The sequence below is a fragment of the Arvicanthis niloticus genome, chromosome 17 (genome assembly GCF_011762505.2).
Source record: "Arvicanthis niloticus isolate mArvNil1 chromosome 17, mArvNil1.pat.X, whole genome shotgun sequence".
Lineage (NCBI taxonomy): Eukaryota > Metazoa > Chordata > Mammalia > Rodentia > Muridae > Arvicanthis > Arvicanthis niloticus.
In genome coordinates this window covers 13,956,021-13,981,649 of record NC_047674.1, presented here as the reverse complement: position 1 = coordinate 13,981,649, position 25,629 = coordinate 13,956,021, and the positions used below count along the sequence as shown (strand labels likewise).

Below are 25,629 nucleotides of genomic sequence, written 5' to 3'. Positions count from 1 at the left end.
ATCGCCTTAGTGCTACCTGCCCTGTCCCTGACTGGAGCCTGTCTTTCCTATTATCTTGGTTGTATCAGAACTTTGTGGGGTGGGTGTAACTACTGGGGTAAGAGCTGGGACCCAAAATCTGCTCAGTGCTCAGGCGCAGACAGGAAGGAACCAGTGCTCCTGGTCAGCAGTGACTTCCTGGGTCCTAGTGGATCCCAGTTACTCCCTGTTTGGGGCGGGTGTTCCTGTCTGCTTACCTAAGATACTGCCCGGGTTAGAGCACCTTGGAGCCCCACTTCCTCTGGGTTCTTTGAGATTGGGGGCAGAGCTGCCACCCAAGATCTGCTCAGTGTTCAGTCCCAGACCGGAAGAAAGCGTCAGTCAATTCTCTCTCTCTCTCTCTCTCTCTCTCTCTCTCTCTCTCTCTCTCTCTCTCTCTTGGTTTTTCGAGACAGGGTTTCTCTGTGTAGTCCTGGCTGTCCTGGAACTCACTCTATAGACCAGGCTGGCCTCTGCCTCCCAAGTGCTGGGATTAAAGGCGTAGCGTCAATCTCTTAAACACTAAAAACAACTGGGCTGGCAAAATGGCTCAGCAAGTAGAGACATTTGCAGAGATAGGCAGATCTCTGTAAGTTCAAGACCAGCCTGTCTACTTGGTACCAGTCCAGCCAGGACTCCATAGTGTGACTTGGTCTTTTTTTTTTTTTTTTTTTTTTTTTTTTTTTTTGGTTTTTTTGAGACAGGGTTTCTCTGTGTAGTCCTGGCTATCTCTGTGTAGTCCTGGCTAGTGGCTTGGTCTTTTAAAAAATTATTAATTAATTAAAAAAAATTAAAAGTCTGAGGAAAAAAGTGGGCATTACCTATAGGAGACACCAAACTGAATAACAATGGTCTCAGAAAGCATACAGGCCAGAAGGAAGATATGTGGTAGTTAAGTGTGGTAAGAGCTGGTAAGAGCCCTTGGCAAGTTTATATGTAGGAAAACCTTGTTTCTGGAAACAAAGTCAGCTCCATTCCTCATATGAAGTAAAATGATGAATTCCTGACCTATTTGTAAAGGTTGACTAAAACCTTCAATACTGCTGCAGTATTGAAGTACTCAACACTCAGGAGGCAGAGCTAGGCAGATCTCTGAGTCCACGGCCAGTCGGGGCTACATAGTGAGACTCTCCCAAATATTAAGTAAAACCAAAGTTCTTCAAACATGGAATGATGGAGCCTTTAAAAGTCACAGATGGTGGCTAAATAGAAATTCCCCCACCTGGCGCTCAAGCATAGTGATGAAAGTAGAGGAGAGGCTGGGCAAACAGGAGGATCATGGGAGGAAGGGATTAAGCAAATACAGCATTTATGTATTCTCAAGAATTTTCATTTAAAAAAGAGGAAAGGGCTGAGGTGACCTCCCAGCAGAATGAGGAGGTTGCTCTCTGAAGCCTTCCTTCCCAAGAAAATGTGCCATTACTCAAGAAATCTAGTAATTCCCTGGATGAGCCCACATGTAAGGCTTTTTCTTGATTTGAATCAGTTCAGCACTTAGCACTTAACCCACCGTAAGTGAGACCCTGGCTTCATCTCTAGTATTGCCTCACCCCCCAAAAGCAGAGAGACAACGTAAACCAAATTCAGGTAAGATTCCCTCAATTCATCAAAAATGGTAAAATGTTGACACTAGGAAGCAGAGATGACTCGGGAGTTAAGACTATGTTCTGCTCTTCTGGAAGACCCAAGTTTGGTTCCTACCACTCACATGAGGTGGCTTAAAAACATCTGTAACTCCAGCTTCAGGGGTTGTAAAGCCCTTCTCTGGAATTCATGGTCACGTGTACTCATGTACCCATTCCTATGGACAGATCCGCATAATTAAAAAGTGTTCCTAATGTTGGTGCTAGCAGACTTAACTCACACGTGTGTGTGTGTGTGTGTGTGTGTGTGTGTGTCATAATACCCATAGTAGCCACTGAACACTGCTTAAGAAGAAACATTAAATGACAGCCTGAACAGATGTGGCTGCAACGACAGTTGCATGCTGCCCTATCCAGCTGAGGCTTTTTCCCAGATAAGCCAATGAGCACCTGAGAGGATGTTCAACAGTATTGGATGGCAAAGAGCTTCTGAGACCGCTCACCAAGAAATTAACTGGCAAAAGGAAAAAAAAAAAAAAAAAAAAAAAAGCAAAGGCTATGTCAATCCTGAGGATTCCACAGAGCTCAGTGAGAACAGAGGTGTGGTATCTGTAACTTAGACTGACAGGAACCCCACAGTAGTGTCAGGATCATGCCGCTCATTTTTATAGCCACCAGAGAGGGCAGAATGAAGAGGTCGCTCTCTGAAGCCTTCCTTCCCAAGGAAATGTGCCATTACTCAAGAAATCTAGTAATTCCCTGGATGAGCCCACATGTAAGGCTTTTTCTTGATTTGAATCAGTTCAGCAAGGTCAGTGATTTTTTTTTCCTATGTTGCAAAACACCTGACTGACCAATGCACAAAGCACCAAGGAGTCATGTACACTATCACTAGATGAGTAAAATAATGAAAAATAATTCCACCATAGCAATGTTTAAAAAACAGAGTAGTTGTCGATTTGAAAAACACTGGGGCTTTCTTAGTATGAGCAAAGCCCTCGGTTCCATTGCTATTACCACAAAAAAAAAATAATAATAATCAAAAGACCACAAGTTTTATGCCCTGAGGACTACAAAGCACCACCGAAAGGAGAAGAGGTCTCTTTCGAGTGGAAAACCCATCCTGTATCCTTGGTTCTGGAAGGTAGTGGAGAGGTAGCCCCCATTAGCCATCCATACTGCACTCTCTCATCCTCCTCAGCTTTTGTATCGTGCACGTGCCTCACCCACACTCTCACAGGGAGAGCTGCATGTCCAGCTCACTCTGGTGGGCAAGCACAGGACTAACAGCCAACCCTTCCTGGAGCTCGGCTGCTGCTGTGTCCATCACTGCCCCCTGGTGGGCAAGCATAGCACTAGCAGCCAACCCTTCCTGGAGCTTGGCTGCAGCTGTGTTTCCCCACTGTCCCCCACATCCCAGCACTTTTCTTCTACCAGCTTAGCAGCAACAGGCAAAGCCACTGGTCCTCCTGTTGCCTGATAGACCAGGGGGATGGTGATGAAGCCCTGGTTGGGCAGGGAGTACCACAAGTATATGGCCACTCTTGGGCCGCAACAACAGCTGGCCAAGTTTAGTGTGTGGGACACCAGCATTTGGGAGGAGTTTGGAGCTCGAGGATTGGCTACTACATGCAAATCATGTGATGAAAGCTATGATGTGTGTCATTATAGTGTCTGATGTAACATCAGGAATTATAAGAATGTGTCAAACTGTCACAGAGATCTGGTACAGGTGTGTGAAAACATCGCTGTTGTGTGATAACAAAGTCATGTTAAGGACTGAAAGTGAAGGTAAAACCTGCCCAGGATGGTCCAGATCATCTAAGATAAGGGTGACGATCTGAGAAAAAGGGAAGCTGGAGCTCCAGTCTAGTTTCATAGAGGACTGACTGGGATGCAGTCAGCTCAGCCCCACTTAACCATCACTCAGCTAAGCAGACAGGTGTTCTGGTCTGCGTGCTGATGAGGATGGATAGGTTTCAGAGTGAATATGACACTAAAAACACACGTTCAGAACTCACTTTGTAGACCAGGCTGACCTCAAACTCACAGAGATTGTGCCTATGCCTCCGAAGGGCTGTGATGAAAAGGCCTGTGCTACCACCACCCTGCTTCATGCCTTTCAATTTTTTTAAAAAAAGATTTTTATGTGTATGAGTCTGCATGTATGTGTATTTGTCTGCACTTATACATATGGATATGAGCTGTTGGGTGGGTTCTGTGTCCTCCGCCTTCTTGCATCCATAATTTCAACAGTCCTGCTTAGCTCACGCCCTCTGATCCAGATCGCCTCAAAAGTAGCAACGCATGACTTTCTAATTTCACGCAATTATATCATCCGGGAAGGAGGATCTGGGGAAATCCTATGTCCAGCGAGCACTTAGGTCTACAAGCACTGGCCGCCAACCCTTTCAGGTGCTCAGTCTTGGCTGCTGCGGTGCCTCTCCTTGCACCGTGCATCCTAGCACTTTTTCTTCCACCAGGTTTGCGGCGACAGGTGAAGTCACTGGTCCTCCTGTCACTGGTGACAGCCCAGGGGGGTAGACTCCCAGGGCACGGTACTAGTAGCTGGAGCACCCATACCAGTCGCCCACAGTGGCGCGCGCTGTGCGGGAGGCCGGTTAGATAGGACCGGCTCTGCGGTGGCCCCACTAAGGCAGTCTCCAGCTCCGCCCCACTGCCACCTGACCCCGCATGACCAATCAACCAGTCAGGGGCGGAGGCAGGGCCGGTGCGGCTCGTAGATTGGCTGAAGCGCGACGCGCGGCCAGGGCGGATACCCGGGGACCCGAGACTCCGCCCCGTCAGCGATTTTGGTGCTCTCAGGCTTGGGGTGACCTGGCGGCGATCAAGAAGATGGACACCGAGCGAAATGGCATGCGGGGCAGTGTGGAGAGCCCACCCGACAGGTGCGCTCCCTCTGAGGAGCCCACAGGGCCTGGGGACACTTGGGGGACCTCAGTGAGGGTATGATGAGGCTGGAGGAAGGAGTCCCAGGGACACACTGAAGCGTCAGGCCACAGGACCCGACCAGGAGAGAACAGGCTACCGCCGAAACTGAGGGCAGAAGGGGGCCCGCGGGTGACAACTGTGCCGAGTGTGGCTGCATCATCCTCCCGTGTTTCGGGCTTTTTCCCAGGGAATGGGGTCTTGGAGGCTGGAGCTGGCAGCCGAATCGCGATTATCTGCACTTATTACGGGAACCGCTGCTGCTTAGAGACTAGGGCAGCGTGGCTGTGGGACAGGGGAGAACTTTGGGGACGATCTCGAAGGCCCATTTGACCGCCCCGAGGTGAAAAGTTGACTTTGGGGAGGGAGTCCTAGGGGCACCAGGACGGTGGGGAAGACTTATCTCTTGCTGTCCACAGGGCTGCAGGACCTCCTACCCTGGCGCAGAAGGAGCAGGGGTGGTGTGCCAGCCCTGGTTCAGCCTTCTCCCACCCAGGAATGTGTCATGCCAAAAGTCTCCTCTCCGCCCCCATCTGATTTTGTTCTCTTTTCTCCTTTTCCCTGTCTCTCCTCCACCCCAGCCCCACAAGGCCTCGCTTTGTTGCCCAGGTTCCTCCTGCCTCCTTCCACCTGGAGCACAGGTCTAGGATGTGAGATATCTGTCTCTCTAAAAATTTGAGTCTCGCTGGATGTGGTGGAACTTGCTCATAATCCCAGCACTGGGAACCGAGACAAGAGGATTGTGATTTGGAGGCCAGCCTGGACCTCACAGTGAGAACCTGTCTCATAAAGGCCTAAACCTGGCGGCTTGAGCCTGCACTAGACACTCATTAAGCGGTTTCGCTTTCTCCAGGAAGCGGCTATTAACAGAGTCAATCGCTGATAAAATGCAAACCATAAAAACAGTTCAGCCAAGCTACAGATGGGAAAACCACGGTCACTCTGCAGACCTGTGGGTGTGCAGCACTTTTGGGGGCTTTTTATAGGAGGGGGGGAGAACAGACTTGGGGCACAGGCAAAGCCTGCAGCAATGGGAATTCTGGCCCCAGGGTGGTCAGGTACACCTTCCAAAGCCCCAAGCATTGCAAGGTCAGGTGACTCTGGCGCTTAAAGCTTAAAGCAAAGCTAGGAGATGAGAGCTTCTTCCTGCCTGTTCTGTTGTGGTCCTGCGGGCATTGTTGGGCATTGTGTTCGGGCTCACCAGTGCATTGGCTTGAACCCTGGTTTGATTTAAAACCAAGCGAAATAATGACTATTTTCAGACCAGATTGCCCAGCATAGAGATTTCTAAAGGTCTGTGGCCTGGTGAGAATGCAAGCAGACAACTCAACCTAGTGAGGGTCTCTGGGGCTTTGCACTCTGTCCTCCTGTGGACGAAGCCCCTGCTGGAAGACAAAGCCTGCTTGTGTCTGAAGCTAATCATCACTTGCTCCCTAGAGAGGACACTAAGCACGTGACTCGGGTCAGATGATGACTGGGACCACAGGGGGAGAGAGGGAGGGAGGGAAGGGAGGAAGAGGGCCAAGCTGAGGCCTGCAGTTTCGAGTAGAACCATGGAGCCTCACCCAAGCAGATGTGTTAAAGCACAGACTTTAAAAACTTTACCTAGGGGTGGGGGTGTGGCAAGGAAAACTGAAAATGCAAATTGTCCTGGGGAGAGGTCTGCCTGGTGAAAGCCCTAGAGGGGACAGGAAACCTACTGCAATGACAGAGTACAAAGCTCCTTCCTAGAGGCCGGTCCTGGAGGACTCACTGGGGCAGATGGCTCCAAGTTGTTGGGAAATTCCCCAAGGGAATGTGGGGCTCTCCAGCCATTGGCAGTTCCCTCTTCCCTCCCTTCCTGGAGTTGGGCCATAGATCTGGCCTCCAGCTGTCAGTCAACCTTGTGCTAGGGGAGATTATGACCATCTTGTATGGGGCAGCTACTGGGTGACTGGAAACCATGGTGTCTCCCATCAGGAGGGAGAACATGGAGAACGGAAACCTGATGTCCTACCTGGGCCTTCACTCTGGATGCAGAGGACCCTAGCTATGGACTCCCGAGAGAGTGTTGCTGCCTACACCCTGCCTCCCCTCCTTTTACAGACTGTCCTCTTTCTTCTAGGAAGGTTTATATGGACTACAATGCCACCACACCTCTAGAGCCCGAAGTCATCCAGGCTGTGACAGAGGCCATGAAGGAAGCCTGGGGAAACCCCAGCAGCTCCTATGTGGCAGGTAATCTAGACGAATCCATGATAATAAAGGAAACCAGAGGCCTCTTAGAGAAAGTGTATACTAGCCTGGCTTGGTGGTGCCTGCCTTTAATCCCAGCACCCAGAGTTCAAGGCCAGCCTGGTCTACAAAGTGAGTTCCAGGAAAGCCAGCGAGAGAGAGAGAGAGAGAGAGAGAGAGAGAGAGAGAGAGAGAGAGAGAGAGAGAGAGAGAGAGAGAGAGAATATAAAGTATGCTTACATGAGATGGCTTTGTTTGGGATTGGGAGTGAACTTTCCTTTTTCTTTTAACTTTAATGTTAGTACAATGCTATATTGCTTAACAGAATTCCCAAGAGTTTTTTTTTTAAAGCACACTTTAAAAAAAAATGGAAACAAAATAATTACATTTTAATCTTTAAGCATTGTGTCACTAAAGTCTACATAGTGTCTTCTATGTAAAGTAGCATTATGTTACAATTATATACCTGACTTGATTCTTAAAGTCTTCTGTCCCAGTATGATATCCTAGCTAGGAACTGCACATTTGGCGGATTTGTTACGTACACTCATTCGTGTGCACATTGCATAGCATGCATGCGTGTGTCAGAGGACCACATGCATGAGTCAGTTCTTTTTTAATTTTTGGAATTTTTTCTGAAAAGTCCCTGATTGTATCTGGAGCCTTATTGTACCCCTGATGGCTGTAACCTTTCAGCTCTAACCTGCCACCCTTCCCTGCAAGAAACAGATCTCTCTGAGATCTGTTTATAAGCCTGCACCTACTAAACGTCTTTGCTGTAACCAGCAGTCCATCTCCATGCATCTTGGTGATGCACTTCCCAGCGTCAAGTCTGCATATGCATCTTGACCTTTTCCAAAAAAAGGAAAGTTGCAGGGCCGAGGAGATCTCAGTGGGTAAAACGCTTGATACACAAGTGTGAAAATCTGAGTTCAGATCCACAAAACCTGTGCAAAAGCCACACAATTATGGCAGCAGGTCTATAATCCCAGCACCTGTGAGGCAGAGACAGGAACCCCCAGGACAAGTTGGCTAACTAGGTTAGCAAGTCTGCTGCCTCCAGACCCTGCCTCGGGTTCTGCAGGAGACCCTGAATAACACAAGGGTCTAACTAAGGGGAATACTCAACTTCTGGCTTCCACATGTATGTGCACCCAAACATGCAAAACATGCATGTACAACACAGCATATACACATGCAAACACACATACACAACACATATACATGAACACACATGCACAACACAGTAAATACACATGCAAACACATGTACACATACATGTAAAATGAATTTGAAAAAAGGAAAATTTGTTGCTTGGGTTATGTAATATTCTTTCTGTTTTGTTTTGTTGAGACAAAGTTTCTCTGTATAAACCTGGCCATCCTGGAACTCAGCCTATAGACCAGGCTGGCCTCCAACTCACAGAGATCCTCTTACCTCTGCTTACAGAGTAGTGGAATTAAAGGCATGCGCCACCACTGCTGGGCTTATTCTTATATTCTTATTTCTTTCTAGTTTGCCTTTGTAATGTAGAGTTTTAAATTTGCATTTTTGGGTGATAATTTGCTTCCAGTCAGTAGTTAAAAGCCAGCATTCCACATTTTTCCTCAGACTCAGAGGCTAACCATGCTTTGCCTTCCTGGTTAATGTTTTTATCAGCAGAAAGGCAAAGGCCCTGCACCCAGCCCTGTGCTGTGTGAATAGGGTGACTAAGACAGATCACATTAACGGTGGTTTATTGGGAACTGAGTGCCAGCCAGGGGACTAAAGATGACCCACGCTAACCAATCTGTCACACGAGTGGTCAACCCCAGGTCTTACTAGTACCTATGTCCTTCCTAAAGGGGTCTGGTGGGGTTCATAGCAGTTGCTTATTGAAAGCTCTTCAGTACCTCAGTGACACAGACTTTCCAAATCAGATGCTAGTCACTTATTAACTTGTCTGTTGCCTTATTTCTGGACATTGCCTTCTGCCTAATGTCCCCTGTAGTATAGTCAAACTTCTGATAGCATACCCTGGAGAAGGCCAAGAAGATTAAGGGTAACCAGGAAGTTGGGCACACAGTGGGAAACTGTTGCTCGCCTGGGTGACATCCCAGCTGCTCTCTGTTGATATTTGAGTAGAAATGCCAAGAAGGGAAAGAAAAGCAAAAATCATGAGTCACAGATTTTTGTCTGTCTGTTTTCAAGACAAACCAGGTCACACTGTGTAGCTCTGGCTTCCTGGAATTCACTGTGTAACCCAAGCCTGCCTCAAATTCACAGAGATCCACCTGCTTCTGCCTCCCAAGTGCTGGGATTCAAGGCGTGTCCCACCACACCCAGCTCACCACCAATGTTTCAGTCTTTCACAGTATTAGGTTTTAAAATCTACAGCAACGTGCACTGAGGTTCTGTGGGAAGAGTTTTGAGTACTCCAGATGTGGCCTTGCTCATAACAGCCAACAACATCTGGGAGTGAGCTGAGGAGGGGAGGGATTCTGGCCAAATGACTGGGCAGCATGGGGAAGCTGGTCTGGACCCAGTATCAAATGTAGGGACCACTGGTGTATTGGCTGAGAGCCCCATAGAGCCACCTTCTTCTGACATTCTGTCCAGTGCAGCTGGGCAGCAGCTAGGACACCTAATCGAAGGCAGATGCTCTCGATATTCCTCCTGTGTCTCCCAAGGCTGACCTGCAGTTTGAGAGAAGGCACTGGCTGACTGGGTGTATGAAGTCTCACACTGTTTTGCTTACTTCTGTGGTTCCGAACCTCTTCTCCTTGTCCTGTCTTGAATGGTGGGAAGGTGGGCAGATAGCCAAAGCTCTTCTCTAGCATTCACTAAGGAGGCAGAGCTGGGCTAAGGCAGCACCCAGATCCCTCATCCCCAGCCAGGCTGTCCCTGACTCTTGAGTTCCGGTGGTTAGCACCCTTTGCTGACGCCCCACCAGGTGGTAGGAAAGCGTGCTTGTCCCGGGTGGATGTGTCTAGAATCACTCCAGCCCTTGGCTTCCCTTGTCTGGTTGCCCTGTTAGATATGGAATTGCTAGTAATGACTATGGTTTTTTGTCTTTCAAGGTAGGAAGGCCAAGGACATTATAAATACAGCTCGGGCGAGCCTGGCCAAGATGATAGGGGGAAAGCCCCAGGACATCATCTTCACTTCCGGGGGCACGGAGGTAAATCTGCCGCCTCTGCTTGCTGAGCCCAGAGACACCGGTAGGGTGGGGGACAGATAACCTCGGTGGCTTTCTCCCTCCTTTTGCTCTGGGATTCTCCTGTGCTTTCCAACTATGTTGTGTGTGTCACTGAGTTTGAGGCTTCCTCTGTCTCAATAGAACTCATTTTTAAGTTGACAGAATGCACTAGAAAGAACTGGTGAGCCTGGAGGTGGTGGCGCACGCCTTTAATCCCAGCACTTGGGAGGCAGAGGCAGGCGGATCTCTGAGTTCAAGGCCAGCCTGGTCTACAGAGTGAGTTCCAGGACAGCCAGGACTACACAGAGTAACCCTGTCTCAACACCCCCCCCCCCAAAAAAAAAATAGACACTTGGTCAAAGACAGTGTGTCACTTACCATGTGACTAGGTGGCCACACATCTTGCCTGCTCAGGACAGGCCTGGACAGCTGTTGTTGGCACAGTAATAGGCCATAAGATTGTCATGTGACTGCATGGGAGGACTGTAGGGAACCCTGCTAGACTGTGCTGCCACAGGGCCCAGGAGTCAACTTCTGCTTTTCAGCAGAGATGGGACCAAGAAGTGACATTAGGAAGCTCCTAGCAGCTGCCTCAGCACCCCTGTAGTGTCTGACAGGGAAAGGTTTCTCAAAGCACATGTGGATAGCATCTTCTTTAAAGGAGAACACTCAATTGGGCGGCCGAGGCAGGAAGACCACAGATACCAGCCAAAACAAGCCAGGGAAACACTGAATTCTGTCACAGCAAAAAATAACAGATAACCTCTGCGTTATCAGAGAACACTGCGAGGGAAGTCAAAGGGCATTTAGAAAAGGCGTTTACCTCACAGAGCTGACAAACAACAAGCACCCTGAACAGCTGGGACTCACACAACTCACAGGGGAATAACAAGGTCAGCAATGAGCCAGAGACTTGAACTGAGGTGCTGAGGTGCTGAGGTGCGGCAAGGAAGGCCCCAGGGCTTTCTACCCTTCTGGGCCTCTCCTGACCAGTGCAGAAGTGTGAACAGTAGAGCTAACTGGGAATACTGTACCCCGAGGCAGAACAGGTGATTCACAGGCTCTGGTGAAAATCGAAACTCCAAGGCAGGCTGAGTGTGCTGCCAGGCCCTTGGCTTCCCCTGCTGCCCAGTGGGTTCTCCTGGCCATGATCTGGGGCCAAGTTCTGTGGAATGACATGTGCTCCTAAGGCTTGGGTGTATTTTAATTTTAACTTGATTTAAAAAATTTTTTTTTTCTTTCATCTTATTTGTATTTGTGCATGTGTTTCCTCCAGCTTGTATTCCTCCAACCTGGGGTGGAATTCCTCCTTCCTGTCAGGTTTATGTAATATGAAAGTTCGGGCTTACTAAGAAAACAGGCACACTTGAAGGGAGTTCTGAAGTATTTCTTGTTTGGAAGCTTTCTGAAGGTGCAAGCCTGTCAGGAGGTTGGTTTTCTCTGTTTTTTTTTTTTGTTTTGTTTTGTTTTGTTTTGTTTTTTTTCCCTTTTGATGTGTTAGGAAGGAGAGTGATGATCGAGTTTCCTCTTTCCACTGGCAGCTTTGGTGAAAGTTCTCTCTCTATATTGTGTCTTTGGTGAAAGTTCTCTCTCTATATTGTGTCTTTGGTGAAAGTTCTCTTTCTATATTGTGTCTCCACAGTCAAATAATTTAGTAATCCACTCTATGGTAAGATGCTTCCATGAACAGCGGACTCTGAAGGGACACGTGGTTGACCAGCACAGCCCTGAGGAGGGGACTAGGCCCCATTTTATCACTTGCACGGTGGAGCATGACTCCATCCGGCTGCCCCTGGAGCACCTGATGGAAGATCAGATGGCAGGTTAGTGACAGTGAGGACCGTCCTGGACCTCAGTGAGGGGACAGAGAGGCCACTCGGAGCCCAGTTCACTCACACTGCAGACATGTGTACTGAACCTTATTGGCCTATTCAGAAGCTGATGGCCGTTCCCACTGTTTTTACTTTCAGCTGTTAGGAATAACACTGCATAAGCCATTTAGGGAGAGTGTTTGTATGGGAGTTGGATCAGAATTGCCAGGTTATACAGAAACCAAACTTGAGCCAAGCGGAGGTGGTGCATGCCTTTAATCCCAGCACTCGGGAGGCAGAGTCAGATGAATCTCTGTTAGTTCGAGGCCAGACTGATCCCTGTCTCGAAACCATATTGACAGATTGTCCGGTAGACTTGATTAACCTTAGGCGTTGCTTTCCAGGTCAGTGTCACCATCTGACACCACCATCGGCAGGCAGTCACTTGTCCCTGCCGGAGCTTCTTCTCTGTCTCTTCTGTCATGGTCACCACCAGCAGCCATACCTCTGTGGTCTTTCGATGCCTAGCATCTTTTCACGGTGTCTTTGCTGTTTGGTACACTTATCCTTTGTGGGACTCTCTGTTCATGTTCTTGCCTTTTCTGGTTTTATTTTCAGTGTTTAGTGGCCTTGGGGATTGATCACAGGGCCTCAAGTGTGCTAGGCCACTACTCTACCCTAACAGCTCCTGCAACCCCTTGCCCTAATTTTTACTGGAGTACTTATCTTTTATTGACTTATAAGAATTTCACATATATTTGACACAAGCCAACAAAGTTTTGATGAGGTCTACTTGCTTTTTTTGGTTTTGTTTTGTTTTTGTATTTTGTCTTGTGTCATGTCTGTGAAGACTTCCCCGCTACCCCGGGCCACAAAGATTTCATTCCTATCTCAGCACCTAGGATGTTTTCAGCTTTGAGTCTTACAGTTATGTCTGTGGTGCACTGTGAACTCGGAGTAAGAGTTTGTTTCTTTGTATGAGATTGAATCGCTGTTTTACATTTTGAAAAATATATTTTACATACAGTAGTGCAATTGAGATATTAAATAACGCTTTACTAGAATGATTTGCTATTGTTTTATCTAACTTCTTGCTTCCAATCTTTGTGCCACTGAATCTGACATGTTGTTCAGAGATGGAGGGTGACCCATTGATGACAGCCATCAGGGCCACTCAGACATTCCAGTGGGCCCTGTCTATGTGTCCCTCTAGTGTGGTGGAATCTGGCCCAGGTATTCTCAGCTTTGATCATAGAGTTCTAGGGGTGCTGCTCTCCAATCTGTAAAGCCAAGACTGCCCCGTGAGAGACCCCGACACCAACCCAGATGGGAATGAAAGCAGGAGGCACATCCAGATTCCCAGAAATGACTTCAGATGGATCCCTTTTGTCGTGTCTTGTCTGATGCCTGATCTGGCCCATGCACACTGGCCTGTTGTCCATCTTTTGCTATACTTTACAGGAATTAGTCTTTCTGATGATAGCTTTTTTTAAAAAAAATTAATTTTTCAAAACCAGAGTAAATTTTCTTACAAATTCAAGTAATTCCAGCTGAAATGAATGTGCTATATGTAAGAGCAGGATATGCTAAAGACTTGCCTCTTTCCTCTCTCTCTCTCTCTGTCTCTCTCTGTCTCTCTCTCTCTCTCTCTCTTTCTCTCTTTCTCTTTCTCTCTCTTTCTCTCTTTCTCTCTTTCTCTCTCAGGAGCTGGAGCATAGTTGACCTCATATCTTGCACACAGCCATGGCCACGCACAAATCCATCCCAAGACGTAGAGGCTAGAGAGGGCTTGCACGCACTGCCTGTCTTTGTTCTGATTTCTCTAAGGAGTGTCTGTCTGCCGATGATGGTACAGCCAGTTGTTAGACTCCACTGACTATGGGCAGAAATTGGCTGGAACCTGTATCCCCGTTCTCTGTGGGTCTTTTGTCTGGCCCCGGAAAATCCTCTTTTTGCTATCTCTCCCTGGATGCATCTGCTAATGTGTCACCTAAGGTATTACCTGTTGCCATGGTGTGTCCAACTTCCTATAGCTACTCACTACCCAAGTCCTGCTGTTGTGAGAATAGCCTGAGGCCTGAACTTCTCAGTGGACAGCACTTCTAATGTTTTCTGAACTTGGGTGGTACATTCCTCTTTTTAAAAAATATAATTGTGGAGTTATTTGGATGGTTAACCTTAGTATATATGTTTTGTATCTCAGAGGTCACTTTTGTCCCAGTGTCGAAGGTGAACGGGCAGGCAGAGGTCGAGGATATCCTGGCAGCTGTCCGTCCCACCACGTGCCTTGTGACCATCATGTTAGCCAATAACGAGACCGGCGTCATCATGGTGAGCTGGCCTTTTTCTTTTCAGGGAGGCTCCAGGGAAGAAGGTGCTTGCCGTGGGTATTTCCATGCATCTTCACTGGGCTTGTCCTTTTTCTATCCGCCCTCAGCAGCTCATGTCAGTCATTCTATCCCCATCTAGTCAGAACCATACACTCATTCTGCTGCTTGCCTCCTCTTGCTTCAGCCTGTCTCCGAGATCAGTCGTCGTATTAAAGCCCTGAACCAGATCCGGGCTGCCTTGGGGCTGCCCCGAGTCCTGGTGCACACAGACGCCGCTCAGGCACTGGGGAAGAGACGAGTGGATGTTGAGGACCTGGGCGTGGACTTCCTGACCATCGTGGGGCATAAGGTATGTGCACACGAGCTGCCTTCCCTCCGTATTGACTTAATAGCCACGCAGAGTGGAGGCCTTGGCACCACTGTCCACGACCGAATATGTCACTGTTGTCATCCAGTGAACACCAAGTGCCTGTCAGGGACCAGGTGCTGAGAGGCTGTGACAGCAACTCAGGAAGGGCCTTGTTCCCGAGAGCTTTCGGTGCATATGTGTTATGACATCAGTAACAGCTCGAATGACCGCTGACAAACCGTGATACAGATAGCAGGGCACCCCAACCCACACGGAGCCAGGGAGGGACATAGCTATGGGCTCTGTGGAGGATGGATGGCCATGGGTTGGTTGTAGGGGAAACTTAACGCAGAGGCCTCATCTGCACCCATGGAGGACCCTGCCAGCATAGAAGAGATGGGTCCAGGAAACTGTTACTTCCTCTAACTTGATTGAACTATGACTTCTCAGCAAGAAGGTTCGGTCTCAGTGACACTTCAAAGTGCAGTTCAGGAACTAGGTTGTAGCAAAGACCCTCCCCACAACTTCTGTTTGGCTTTCCGGCAGCTGACAAGGACTGAGATGTTCTGTGCTGTTTTGCACCTTAGCTGGTCCCTAAAGGAACAGAGAAGCTGGCTTGATACTGTGACACTTAACCCTTTGCCTCTTACCACTGGGAGGTGTCGAGTGCAGGAAAAGGCCTCAGCTGCCATTCTGGTCCCTTCCTTCACAATCCAGTTGTGCCATGCTCAGGCCCCTCCCAACATAGGACTGGGACAGGAATCCAACACCTGCCTGTCCTCAGACTGGGCTGGACCCTGGACCTGAGGGCTCTGTGAATCTTGTACACCAAAGCTGTATCAGAAAGGCAGCCCAGGCCACAAGGAAACAGCAGGAGCATGCTCCCCCAGAGCTGCTGGAGCACTTTGTCCCTCTCACACTCAGACACAAACGGAACAGGTTGCCAAGCAGCTCCCAAGTGAGTAAATGACTGGTTTTTTCTTCCAGTTCTACGGCCCCAGGATCGGTGCTCTGTATGTACGAGGGGTTGGTAAACATACCCCCCTGTACCCCATGCTGTTTGGAGGTGGACAAGAGCGGAATTTCAGGCCAGGGTAAGGTTGAAAGTCCACGAGCTTCTGTCCGGCTAGCCAAATACTCCTGTCAGTGGAGTCATCGACATTTCGATGTTTCTCTCTTTCTCAGAAGCACAATCCACATCACCCCAAACCAGGATCGATCTTACTGATTGGTTTCTGCAGTGGGACTCAGATCTGCAGTCTCTCAGGGGACTCAGAACTTGCAATAGGAGTCCCCCTTCTCATAAATGCGCCAGAGTATCGGGTTCCCTGTGTGCTGCAGCTCCCTACTGTTCTCTGTAGTGAGGGCTCGGCAGGCACAGAGGGTGCTCCGTTTTCCTTTGTGAGAGCCCTGGGTCTTCACTACATACGTGGTGTTTTAGCCCCAAACCAGTGCCACCTTTGTTAGAACGTCTAAGGGGAGGGAGACAGTGACAATTGCGAGTCAGTGTCAACTCCTTGGCACAAATTCCACAGCCAGAAAGAAGGAGCTGCTAAGGGAAGGCAAGAACTGCCTCTGGCTGAAGCCCACAGACAGGCAGGCAGGCCAGCCAATCAAGAAGGAGAAACACTAGGCACTATCTGCTCTAGCCCATCCTCATAGGACAGTGTGCTGTCCCTTGCCAGCAATCACCAAATAGACCGCCAGGCTTCCACCCAGAGGCTGTATGGAACACCTCAGGCTTCATGGTGTCAATAGAGACCCTAAAGGGACCCTGGAGTCTCCACGCCTCAATAACAGGACACATCCTCTTTGGATATCAATGAGAGCTATGACTTCTACTTCTCACTGGCAGCACGGGGGATGCAAGCCCTCTCTCTGCAGAGCAGAGTCAGAGCGAGTCAGGAAGTGCAGAAAAAGGAGCCAAGATGCAAATTCTCCCAGCATGTGAAAATGTCCAGGTACCTTGGCGAGGACCAGAGAGATCTTAAAGCAAGTATAAAGAGATCGCCAATGGATGCCAACCCCAAGAGAGAGAGAGATGAGACTCCATGATGTGTGCGACCGAAAGGAATCTTGAGAGCACTCGAGATGATGAGCGAGGGATGGGAACACCATGTGACGATCCAAGTAAACATTCAAACTAAAGTCCACAGTAACCTGCGTGGCTATGTGGATGAGCTCACATAGTCCTACAGGACAGTGAGACAAACAAAAGAGAGAGAGAGAGAGAGAGAGAGAGAGAGAGAGAGAGAATAGAAACCAGACACCAGGAAATAGAAAACTGGATAGAGCATCAAGGACCTCCGAGACTATAAAAAATGGTGAGATGCATGCGCCATTGATCTCCCCAAAGGAGAGAAAACAGGACAGGGCTAAAAATGTCACTTGAGGAAATAGAGCTGGCCATAGTGGTGCATGCCTTTAATCCCAGCACACAGGAGGCTGAAGTAGGTGGAGTCTGTGAGTCCGAGGCCAGCCCAGTCTACAGAGAGTTCCAGGACAGCCAGGGCTGCATAGTGAGACCCTGTCTTTAAAAAAAAAAAAATCAGCTGGGCAGTGGTGGCGCATGCCTTTAATCCCAGCACTTGGCAGAGTACAGAGGTAGAGGCAGGCGGATTTCTGAGTTTGAGGCCAGCCTGTTCTACAGAGTGAGTTCCAGGACAGCCAGGGCTGCATAGTGAGACCCTGTCTTTAAAAAAAAAAAAAATCAAAACCAAAATGAAGATGATGGTGATGAAGATGAGAGTGATAGATAACCAGCCTCTCAAATATAGTAAAAGACATAAACACAGATGCAGAAAGCTAGAGACACAGAACAAACAAGCAAAAAGCCAAGATAAACCCAAAGAAATGTATGCTAAGACATTTAAATGTGTAACAATGGAAGAGAAACTCTTGAAAGCAACCAGAGACATCTGAGGGACAAGAGGCAACCAGAGACAGACGACATCTGAGGGACAAGAGGCAACCAGAGACAGACGACATCTGAGGGACAAGAGGAAAGCGCTTTGAGTGACACGGGCTTCACATGGCTGTGCACCGTGCAGAGGGAGAACAGTCAAGTTAGAATCCCACACCTGGTGAGCAGATCTTCAGGGCTGAAGAGGAAATCAAGGTGTGGCCAGATGAAGAGAAACTGAGAGAAGCTGAGGAAAAAAACAAAAACAAAAACAAACCGGTAGGCAGCCCTTCTCCTCTTGGACTCTTCTTGAAGTTTAAAAAAAAGATTTGATGGCTTAAGAAAGATTAGAATGGTGTCTGATGCGGTTATCAATGTATATAAAGTGAACATTTAAAATGGTTGTGTAAAGGAAAAGCCGTAGAAGAAGGGATATTCCTATATATGTTTGGCATTTATAGAGAAGATTCACGTAGCTCGAGCTGGTCTTGAACTCTGACCCTCCCGTCCCTACCTCTCAAGCACTGGTTCTACAGGGCATGTTCCACCTGACTCTGTATCTCATTTGAGCAGGTAAAATGATAAAATCAATAGGCTGAAAAGTTTTCTAATACATCGTGATATATAATATATTAATATAATGTATATAATATCCACCGCCTGTGGGGTGGTGGAACTTTACAAAGAGATTAATATCCCAGAATTAAATTTTAAAAACTGTGGAGTACCCCCACAAAAGCAAACAGGAGGGTCTGGAAGTGTAGCTCAGTGGTAGGGCACTCACCTAGAAAACATGAGGCTGTGATTTGGGTAGCATCACACACACACACACACACACACACACAAAATAGGGGGAAGCAGGTTCAAGCCTTGCTGCCTTAGTTTATTTTCCTGTCTCTGTGTTACACTTTGGCAAAAGAGGCTGGAGGGAGGAAGGGTTTCTCCTGGCTCATAGTTCAAGGGTCCATGCAGTCCATCATGGTGAGAAGTCCAGGCAGCCAGAGTTTGTCACATCACATTCTCAACCAGGAAGCAAAGCGATGACTGCGTGCTGCTGCTCTGTCCTCTTTCTCCACACTCACAGTCCAGGATCCCAGCCAGGGAATGATGCCGCCCACAGTGGGCGGGCCTTCCCACCTCAATTAATGTAAAGAGATCATCTCTCCAGGCATGCACAGAGCCCCACCTCTTAGATTCTAGACCCTATCAAGGGGACAACTGACACTAACCATCACAGCTGCCATTTCAATAATGATGTCAAATGCAAATGATATAAACACATCGCATAAAAGATTTTTATGGGCTGGAGAGATCTCTCATCTGTGAAAAGCACTTCCTGTTCTTAGAGAAGACCCAAGTCTTCTTGACTGGATCCCAACCATCTGTAACTCCAGCTCCAGGAGATCCAGTGCTCTGTTCTGGTTTCTGGGGCACCTACACTCATGTCCGCATACCCACCACCCTACCCTCAGACACACATTTACACAAAGCTTAAAATAAATCCTTTTTAAAAAGATACTTCAAATGTATCAGAGAGAGACCACCTGAAAGTAAAGGGGAGCAGAGAGGGAAGTTTTCTAATCCTAGCTGCAGTGGACTCCAGAGCACAGGCAGAGAAGACACGGTGTGCATGTGGCAGAAGCTCAGTCCACCAAGGAGCACGTGCAGGGATGGGCAGCATTGTAAGTAGAACAAGATAGAAGGGAAAGAAGAGGCAGCTGTCGGGAGCTCAGTGGTGGGCTTGCCAAGCATTCCTGAGGCCCCTGGCTTACTCTCCAGAGAGGAAGGAGGAGGGGGAAACCCCACAGTTACAGCTGTAAACCGAACACTGCGCTCTCAACAGTGGCTTGATCCACTAGACAAAGTCAAGGAGATGGAAATGTGCCTTGGCGAATGCACTTCATTACATGGGGTCACCTGGGGGAGGAGGGGTTATAGCCTTTCCACCCTATAACAGCCCCAGGAGCTGGGATCACTTGCCCTCCTTTAAGCAGACCTCAGGGCAGTTTAAAAATGGAAACTTAAGAGTGTGTGCTCTCTAGCCACTGGTGCCTGAAGCAAATTACAGGAAACAGAAAAATCCCCAAACAACTGTAAACAAGAAACACTCTTCTGAAAGATGGAGAAGCAAAGACAATGAGCCGAATGAAAGTGAAAGCTAATTTAGCAGGCTGAAAGGGAAGTTTATATCCTAAAATGACTAAAAACAGCTGAGAAGAAAAACAGGAAGTCGGGGCCTAAGCTGCTGTATGAAGAACCTGAAAGCGGGGAACAAAATGAGCCCTGGAAGTGTAAGAAATTCCAGCCAGGAAAAACAGATCAATGAAGTAAAAAGGGGTTCTTTAAAACAAACAAACAAACCCTCTAATTCTAGTACTTGGGAGGTAGTAACAGAAGAACCAGGAGTTCAAGGATAGTCCTCTCCATACACACATACCTCAGGGAAGAAAGGATTTATTTGAACACACAGTTCCAGGTTACAGCCCATCACAGCAGGGAAGTCAAGGCTACAGGGACTTGAAACAGCTGGTCACATCCCATCTGCCATCTGTCAGGAGCAGAGAGCAATGAATGCCTGCATTCCCAGTACTCGGCAAGCTTTCTTACAGTACACCATGTCTTGTCTCTCACAGGACCGAGAACACGCCCATGATTGCTGGCCTTGGGAAGGTAAGTCTGCTCACCTTGGGCAGGTACCATGACACCATGAGTGTACTATTGACGGAAAGCCTGTAATTGTCTTGGTGAGGCAGGAGAACCAGAGCCAGATGTGATGCACTCATGTAGTCTCAGTACTTGGGAGGTAGGGGCAGGAGGATGAGAAGTTCAAGAGACTTTTGTTCTTTGTGGTAGGGCGAGTTGCTCCTGCTTAGCAGTTAGGCCAGCGAGGTGGCTCTGTGGTTAAGGTGTCCAGCCTAATGATCTAAGTTTGATCCCTGAAGCCCACATGGTGAGAAGACAGAACTGACTCCAGATACTTGTCTTCTGACCTCTGCATGCACTGTGCCATGTGCGTTGGCGCACACATGCTAAGTAGAATCGTTTTAAAGGAGAAACTCTTTGAGTCTCTTCCTGAATGAGAGATGGCAATGATGGCCTTATTGCAGGTAGTCAGGCCTGCTGTTCCCTGTCAAGCCAAACTGTGTGAGGTACCCAGGTCAGGCATGGGACTTTTGGCCTGCCTCCTCCCTCGGGAACCTGTGCTTTGCTAGCCCTTCAGGAACGTGGCTGTGCAAGGATAGTCACATTGCCTCAGGAGGGAAGCGGAGATGGGCACGCTCAGCCCACTCTCTTTTCCTTCAGCCCGGGGCTCCAGCCCATGAGATGGTGCTGCTAACATTCTGGGTGGGTCTTCCCTCTAAAGTTGAGTCTTTCTGGAAACACCCTCACAGACAACACACCCTCAGTGCCATATGCCAATCATCCCAAACCACACAGGTCCCTCCACTTTCTCTGTCATCCCGAGGTGGCTCCCACTTTCTAGGCCCTCACTCACAAGGCTGGGAGACCCCTTAGGGCTCCTGGTCCTCATCCATGGTTCTGAGACAGCAGCTGTGGCTGTTTCTTCTTCCCGTGGGGTGACAATGTGTCCCTCTGTCCATTTTCATGGCCCACAGCACTGGACAAAGTAGTCCCTGGGCATCTGCCATGGTTTCTGTGGGCCTCTGGAACGGCAGTTAGCATAACCCTTACATATCACAGCGGGTCATCTCAGCCCTTAGTAGAGCTAATTATATGTTCGCCAGGCACTTACAATCCTATTCTGCCAGCCTAGAGCTTCTGTGAGTACTCTTCACCGAGTCAGGCAGCTGCCAAGAAGACATGCTGCCTTCCCCTGCCTGTGGAAACACCTAGTCTCCATGACTATCTCCTTGGACTGTCAGGGACCTGAGGCCCTGTGCACTCCCTTCTTAGGAGAGAGCCTGCTGACCTAGTTTTGAAGGAATGACACTCCTCAGGAGCTGAGATTCCCTCAGGGTGTGTTTGCTGTTCTGCCTGTGACACCTGGATGAAGCCTGTAAGGAGCGCCTGGTGACCCTGCTGAGCACGCAGGCCAGCTTGGCAGGGCTTGCTGGAGCACTCTGCAGACGCATGGCAGGGGCTGGGAAGGTTGTTTACAACTGTCTGGTCTCTGGTCCCGGGAGACCCACACTGTCCCACACTGTCCCACACTGTCCTGTGTCTCTGTCCCCAGGCTGCTGATCTGGTGAGCGAGAACTGCGAGACTTATGAGGCCCACATGAGAGACATCCGGGATTACCTGGAGGAGAGGCTGGAGGTGAGAGGCCGAAAGGATGCACCTAGGAGGCATCCTAGGATGGGACAGTGCAGACAGCACGGTGGCACCAGACACTATCTCTCTGTGGATGAAACTCAGTCTGGAGACCTGGGGAAAGAGAGGGCAGGACTGGGCTGGAAGTTAGCTGGCATCAGAAATCCCCAAAGGGAACCCTGTATCTTTCTCAGACATGTGGTTGTGTGTGAAAGGTGAACACATGATGTTCAGCTGTGTTAGCTTTAGCGTCCGTAGTCCACTGCATAGCTGTTATAAGACACACACACTGAGACTCAGTTTCTAAAAAAGTTAGATATCAAACAGTTGATGGGAGAGGGTGATTTTCAAGTGATCACTGACTAATTTATGGTGTGTGTGTGTGTGTGTGTGTGTGTGTGTGTGTGTGTTGTTGTTGTTGTTGTTGTTGTTATTTTTAGGCTGAATTTGGTAAGAGAATCCATTTGAACAGCCGGTTTCCAGGAGTGGAGAGGCTTCCAAACACCTGCAACTTTTCCATCCAGGGGTCCCAGCTTCAAGGTGACTACTTGATCCCCCTGTATGTGGGGGGAGTCATGGGTTTGGGTCTGAGCCAGGTCCTGCTCCTGCCCTTGAGTGCTCCCAGGACAATGCAGTTGACATTAGCAGGGTCTAGGACACTTGCTGGGGACACGGGTTAGTGCAGCCAGGGTGCAGAGAGCAGATTGTGCCCAGGCCAGGCCAAAGAAAATCAGTCCTGGCTAGACAAGCTTGCCTACTTTGCTCAGTCAAGACAAGACAATGCAGAGGCCATGCAACAACAGCCTGAGGGCAAAGCACAGGATTCCGAGTTCGGGTGGCATCTTCCTGGGAACACTCAGCTCCGCTTTCCCAGTTCCCAGACCTGGTGGCCCAGAGGGTACAGGAACCACATCTGTAGGTGGCTTTTGACTTCTCCTCCTATGCTTCCTCCTCCTCCTCTTTTTCTTCTTCCTCCTCTTCCTCTTCTTCCTCCTCCTCCTCCTCCTCCTCTTCTTCCTCCTCCTCCTCCTCCTCCTCTTCCTCTTCCTTTGCCTTCTTCTTTCAAGACAGGGTTTCTCTGTGTAACCTTGACTGTCCTGGAACTGTAGATCAGGCTGGCCTCAAACTCACAGAGATCCTCCTGCCTCTGCATCCTAAGTTCTGGGATTAAAGGCTTGGACCACCACTACCAGACTAAGATAGATTTTTATTTATTTATTTATTTACTTACTTACTTACTTATTTAAATGTATGTCAGGGCTGTCTGCATGAATGCCTGCAGGCCATAAGATTCCATTATACATGGTTTTGAGCCACCATGTGGTTGCTGGGAACTGAGCTCAGGACCTCTGGAAGAGCAGCCAGTGCTCTTAACCACCGAGCCATCTCTCCAGCCCTTAGCTTTTGACTTTTTGGAAGAGGATGTCACCCTCATTGCCTTGAATCACAGAGGAGCCTGCTGTCCTGATGGGACATGATGGGACCTAAAGCCTTGATAGAAGGAAGCAGTTTTGTTCTTTCTCCTCCCAGACCCTCTGTGGAGGAAGCTATTCTCCAGCTGTGTCCAGGGATGACCTGTGTTAATTTAAGGGTGACAGGGATTTGGGGGGTTTAACTACACCAGCATCTCTGGAGCTTTGGGGTTTAACCTAGGCTTGTGAGAAGAGCACAATGTGCCCTGGGTAAGCACAGCAGTAGGTAGCCACCCTCAGCACTACCTGGCACCAAGCCTGTAAGCAAGGCAGCCTGTGGGAACCCCAGTGCCCTTGAGGTGGCTGGCTAGAGCACCATTTCAAAGCCAGCCTTAGGAGGCAAAAGAGGGTTGGCCTTTCTGAAGCTGCAGGAAGTATTTTTCCTGGAGTTCTGCCTGCACTGAGATTCAGTGGTGGTGGCAGGGAAGCAGGGATAGAAGGCCGGGAGGGCTGGGAGATGGCTCAAGTCCTGCATCTGGGGACACATGCTGTCTTCACAGGGTACATGGTCCTTGCCCAGTGCCGGACACTGCTGGCCAGCGTGGGAGCTTCATGCCACTCAGATCACGAGGACCGGTGGGTATTCTTAGCTACTCCCAACTCTCAGGTGGAGGTAATGGTGACGTGGGGCCTAGCCCCTGAACTGCAGACTCAGAACAGGGGAGAAGGTTTGGGTCCCTGTGGATGGGAGTGAATGGATGAAGGGCTTGGCTCTGGGGACAGCAGTCAGCAATCAGTACCGGGTCCAGAGCTGATGGGACAGTTCAGTGGGCATGTGAATGGTCCCTGCGCTAACCAGGAGAGAACAAGGACCAGGCTCTTGGGAATCAGTGGCTCACAGAAGAGAGGGAGGACCTAAGAGGGCACACGGTGCCTGGAGTCTAGTACCTGATGGCTGAGGCTCCCTTAGAAGCAGGGAGAAAGGCCAGTTGGGGAGCAGGGTCAGATGGCAGGTGCAGATGGGAAGGGCACATGGGCTCCCCCAGTTAAGCATGAATGCTAAGATGGCATTGCTCAAAAAATATTTACCATGACCCCAATACAGGAAAGGCCCAGCAGCAGCCAGGCCTCAGTGCAGAGCTGAACATAGTTGGTAGATGCATGGGAGGAAGGTGTTAGGGCTAGAAAGCAGTGTGATTGCCCGTGTGGAGCACAAATGGGTATCAGAGAGAAAAGAAGAGTGTTAGGGGGACCTTACCTATGAGTAGGCTTGGAGGAATGTTTGGGCCAGGGAGTTTGGGGACAGGAGGACTCGAACCGGAGCCAGCAGGCCAGGTAGGTGGGCACTGAGTAAATACAGCACATCCTCAGCTTGAGGGTCTGGCTGAGAGGTAGGAGCACAAAGGAAAGCATGTCCTCAGCTGCAGCTGATGCTCTCCCCCCGCTGCAGGCCATCCCCAGTGCTGCTGAGCTGTGGAATTCCCGTGGACGTGGCCCGGAATGCAGTCCGGCTCAGTGTGGGCCGCAGTACCACCAGGGCTGAAGTGGACCTCATCGTGCAGGACCTGAAGCAGGCCGTGGCCCAGCTGGAAGGCCTAGTCTAGAGCCAGCAGCCGCTCTTTCCTTCAGTGGCCTGCTGGACTTTGGCCACTCAATCCATAGGAAACTGCTTGCAAAAGCCCCTGGTCTCTAAACTGCCCCTTCTCAAGAGCCGCACTAAGACGATTTGTGATGAGGGGCTGCCCACCGCACAGAATCCCACGCCAGCACCCATCCTTACAGGCTCAGGACAGCCGTGTCACATAGGACTTCCCCCTGTTACCTTCTGACAAAGGCCACGGGGGAATAGGAATATTCCAGTTATCAGGCAGCCTGCCAGGATTGCCTGACCCCAGAAGGCACCTTGGCCAGAAGACAAAACCCAAGTCTTGCTCCAGTGTCATTCAGCTGCTAGCATGAGAATAGGAAAGTTGATTTTGTCTCCACTCATGGCCTCCCAAGTGCACCCACAGACACACCCCTCCCCAATGCAGCCCGGCCTCTTCTCTGCCCTCAGCCTGCCACTGCCTGCCTGCCTCTCTGGCCTGATGGTCCAGATGAGGTCTCATGCCTTGTTCCCAGAGGTCACAGTTCACCCTGCCTTCTACTCAGGGATCCACCTCCAGCGGGGGCTGCCCGGAGGCTGGTGCCTGATCTCAGTCTTTGGCAAAGTGGGAAGTCTGATCATTTCTCACTCAAATTCTATTTTAATTTTATTTGCGAAAGCTTCTGTCATCTTGAGGATGTGTGACACACATCGTACCAATGTTTATATAGGAATGTCTTCTTGGAGGATGGTTTTAGTGTATGGGCCTGTGGTCCAAAGGATGGCTCAACATGTGGAACCAGTTGTCAAAAATTAAATGAACTAATGAAAGATGTTTGCACCTGCTGAGGTGGCCTGGGTTTTTTCTGGTGGTGGTGGGAGATTCTGTCTTGCTGCTCACAAGGTTGATGTATGCCTCTGCCTGCCTGTCTGAGCCGAAGGAGACTGCTTACAAGGCTGATGCATGCTTGTCTGTCTGAGCTGAATGGAAGGAGGTTTCTGATGTAGCCTGAGGTTGGTCAGCA

At 49.3% G+C, this 25,629-nt stretch overlaps 1 protein-coding gene across 2 annotated transcripts; it reads left to right on the top strand.

Annotated features, from left to right (window-relative positions):
• The first annotated feature begins 4,205 nt into the window (after positions 1 to 4,205).
• Positions 4,206 to 25,450, top strand: Scly (selenocysteine lyase). Of its 2 annotated transcripts, none has more exons than XM_034521955.1 (12): positions 4,206 to 4,510; positions 6,655 to 6,767; positions 9,824 to 9,924; positions 11,585 to 11,765; positions 13,957 to 14,084; positions 14,268 to 14,432; positions 15,420 to 15,526; positions 19,968 to 20,004; positions 21,530 to 21,613; positions 22,048 to 22,147; positions 23,580 to 23,655; positions 24,470 to 25,450. In XM_034521955.1, the coding sequence occupies exons 1-12, from the start codon at positions 4,296 to 4,298 to the stop codon at positions 24,621 to 24,623; spliced, it is 1,461 nt and encodes a 486-aa protein (XP_034377846.1). In that variant the 5' UTR covers positions 4,206 to 4,295; the 3' UTR covers positions 24,624 to 25,450. The 2 variants fall into 2 exon arrangements, with proteins under 2 accessions (XP_034377846.1, XP_076770888.1); XM_076914773.1 differs by having other exon boundaries at positions 4,397 to 4,510; positions 6,659 to 6,767.
• Positions 25,451 to 25,629: the final 179 nt, after the last annotated feature.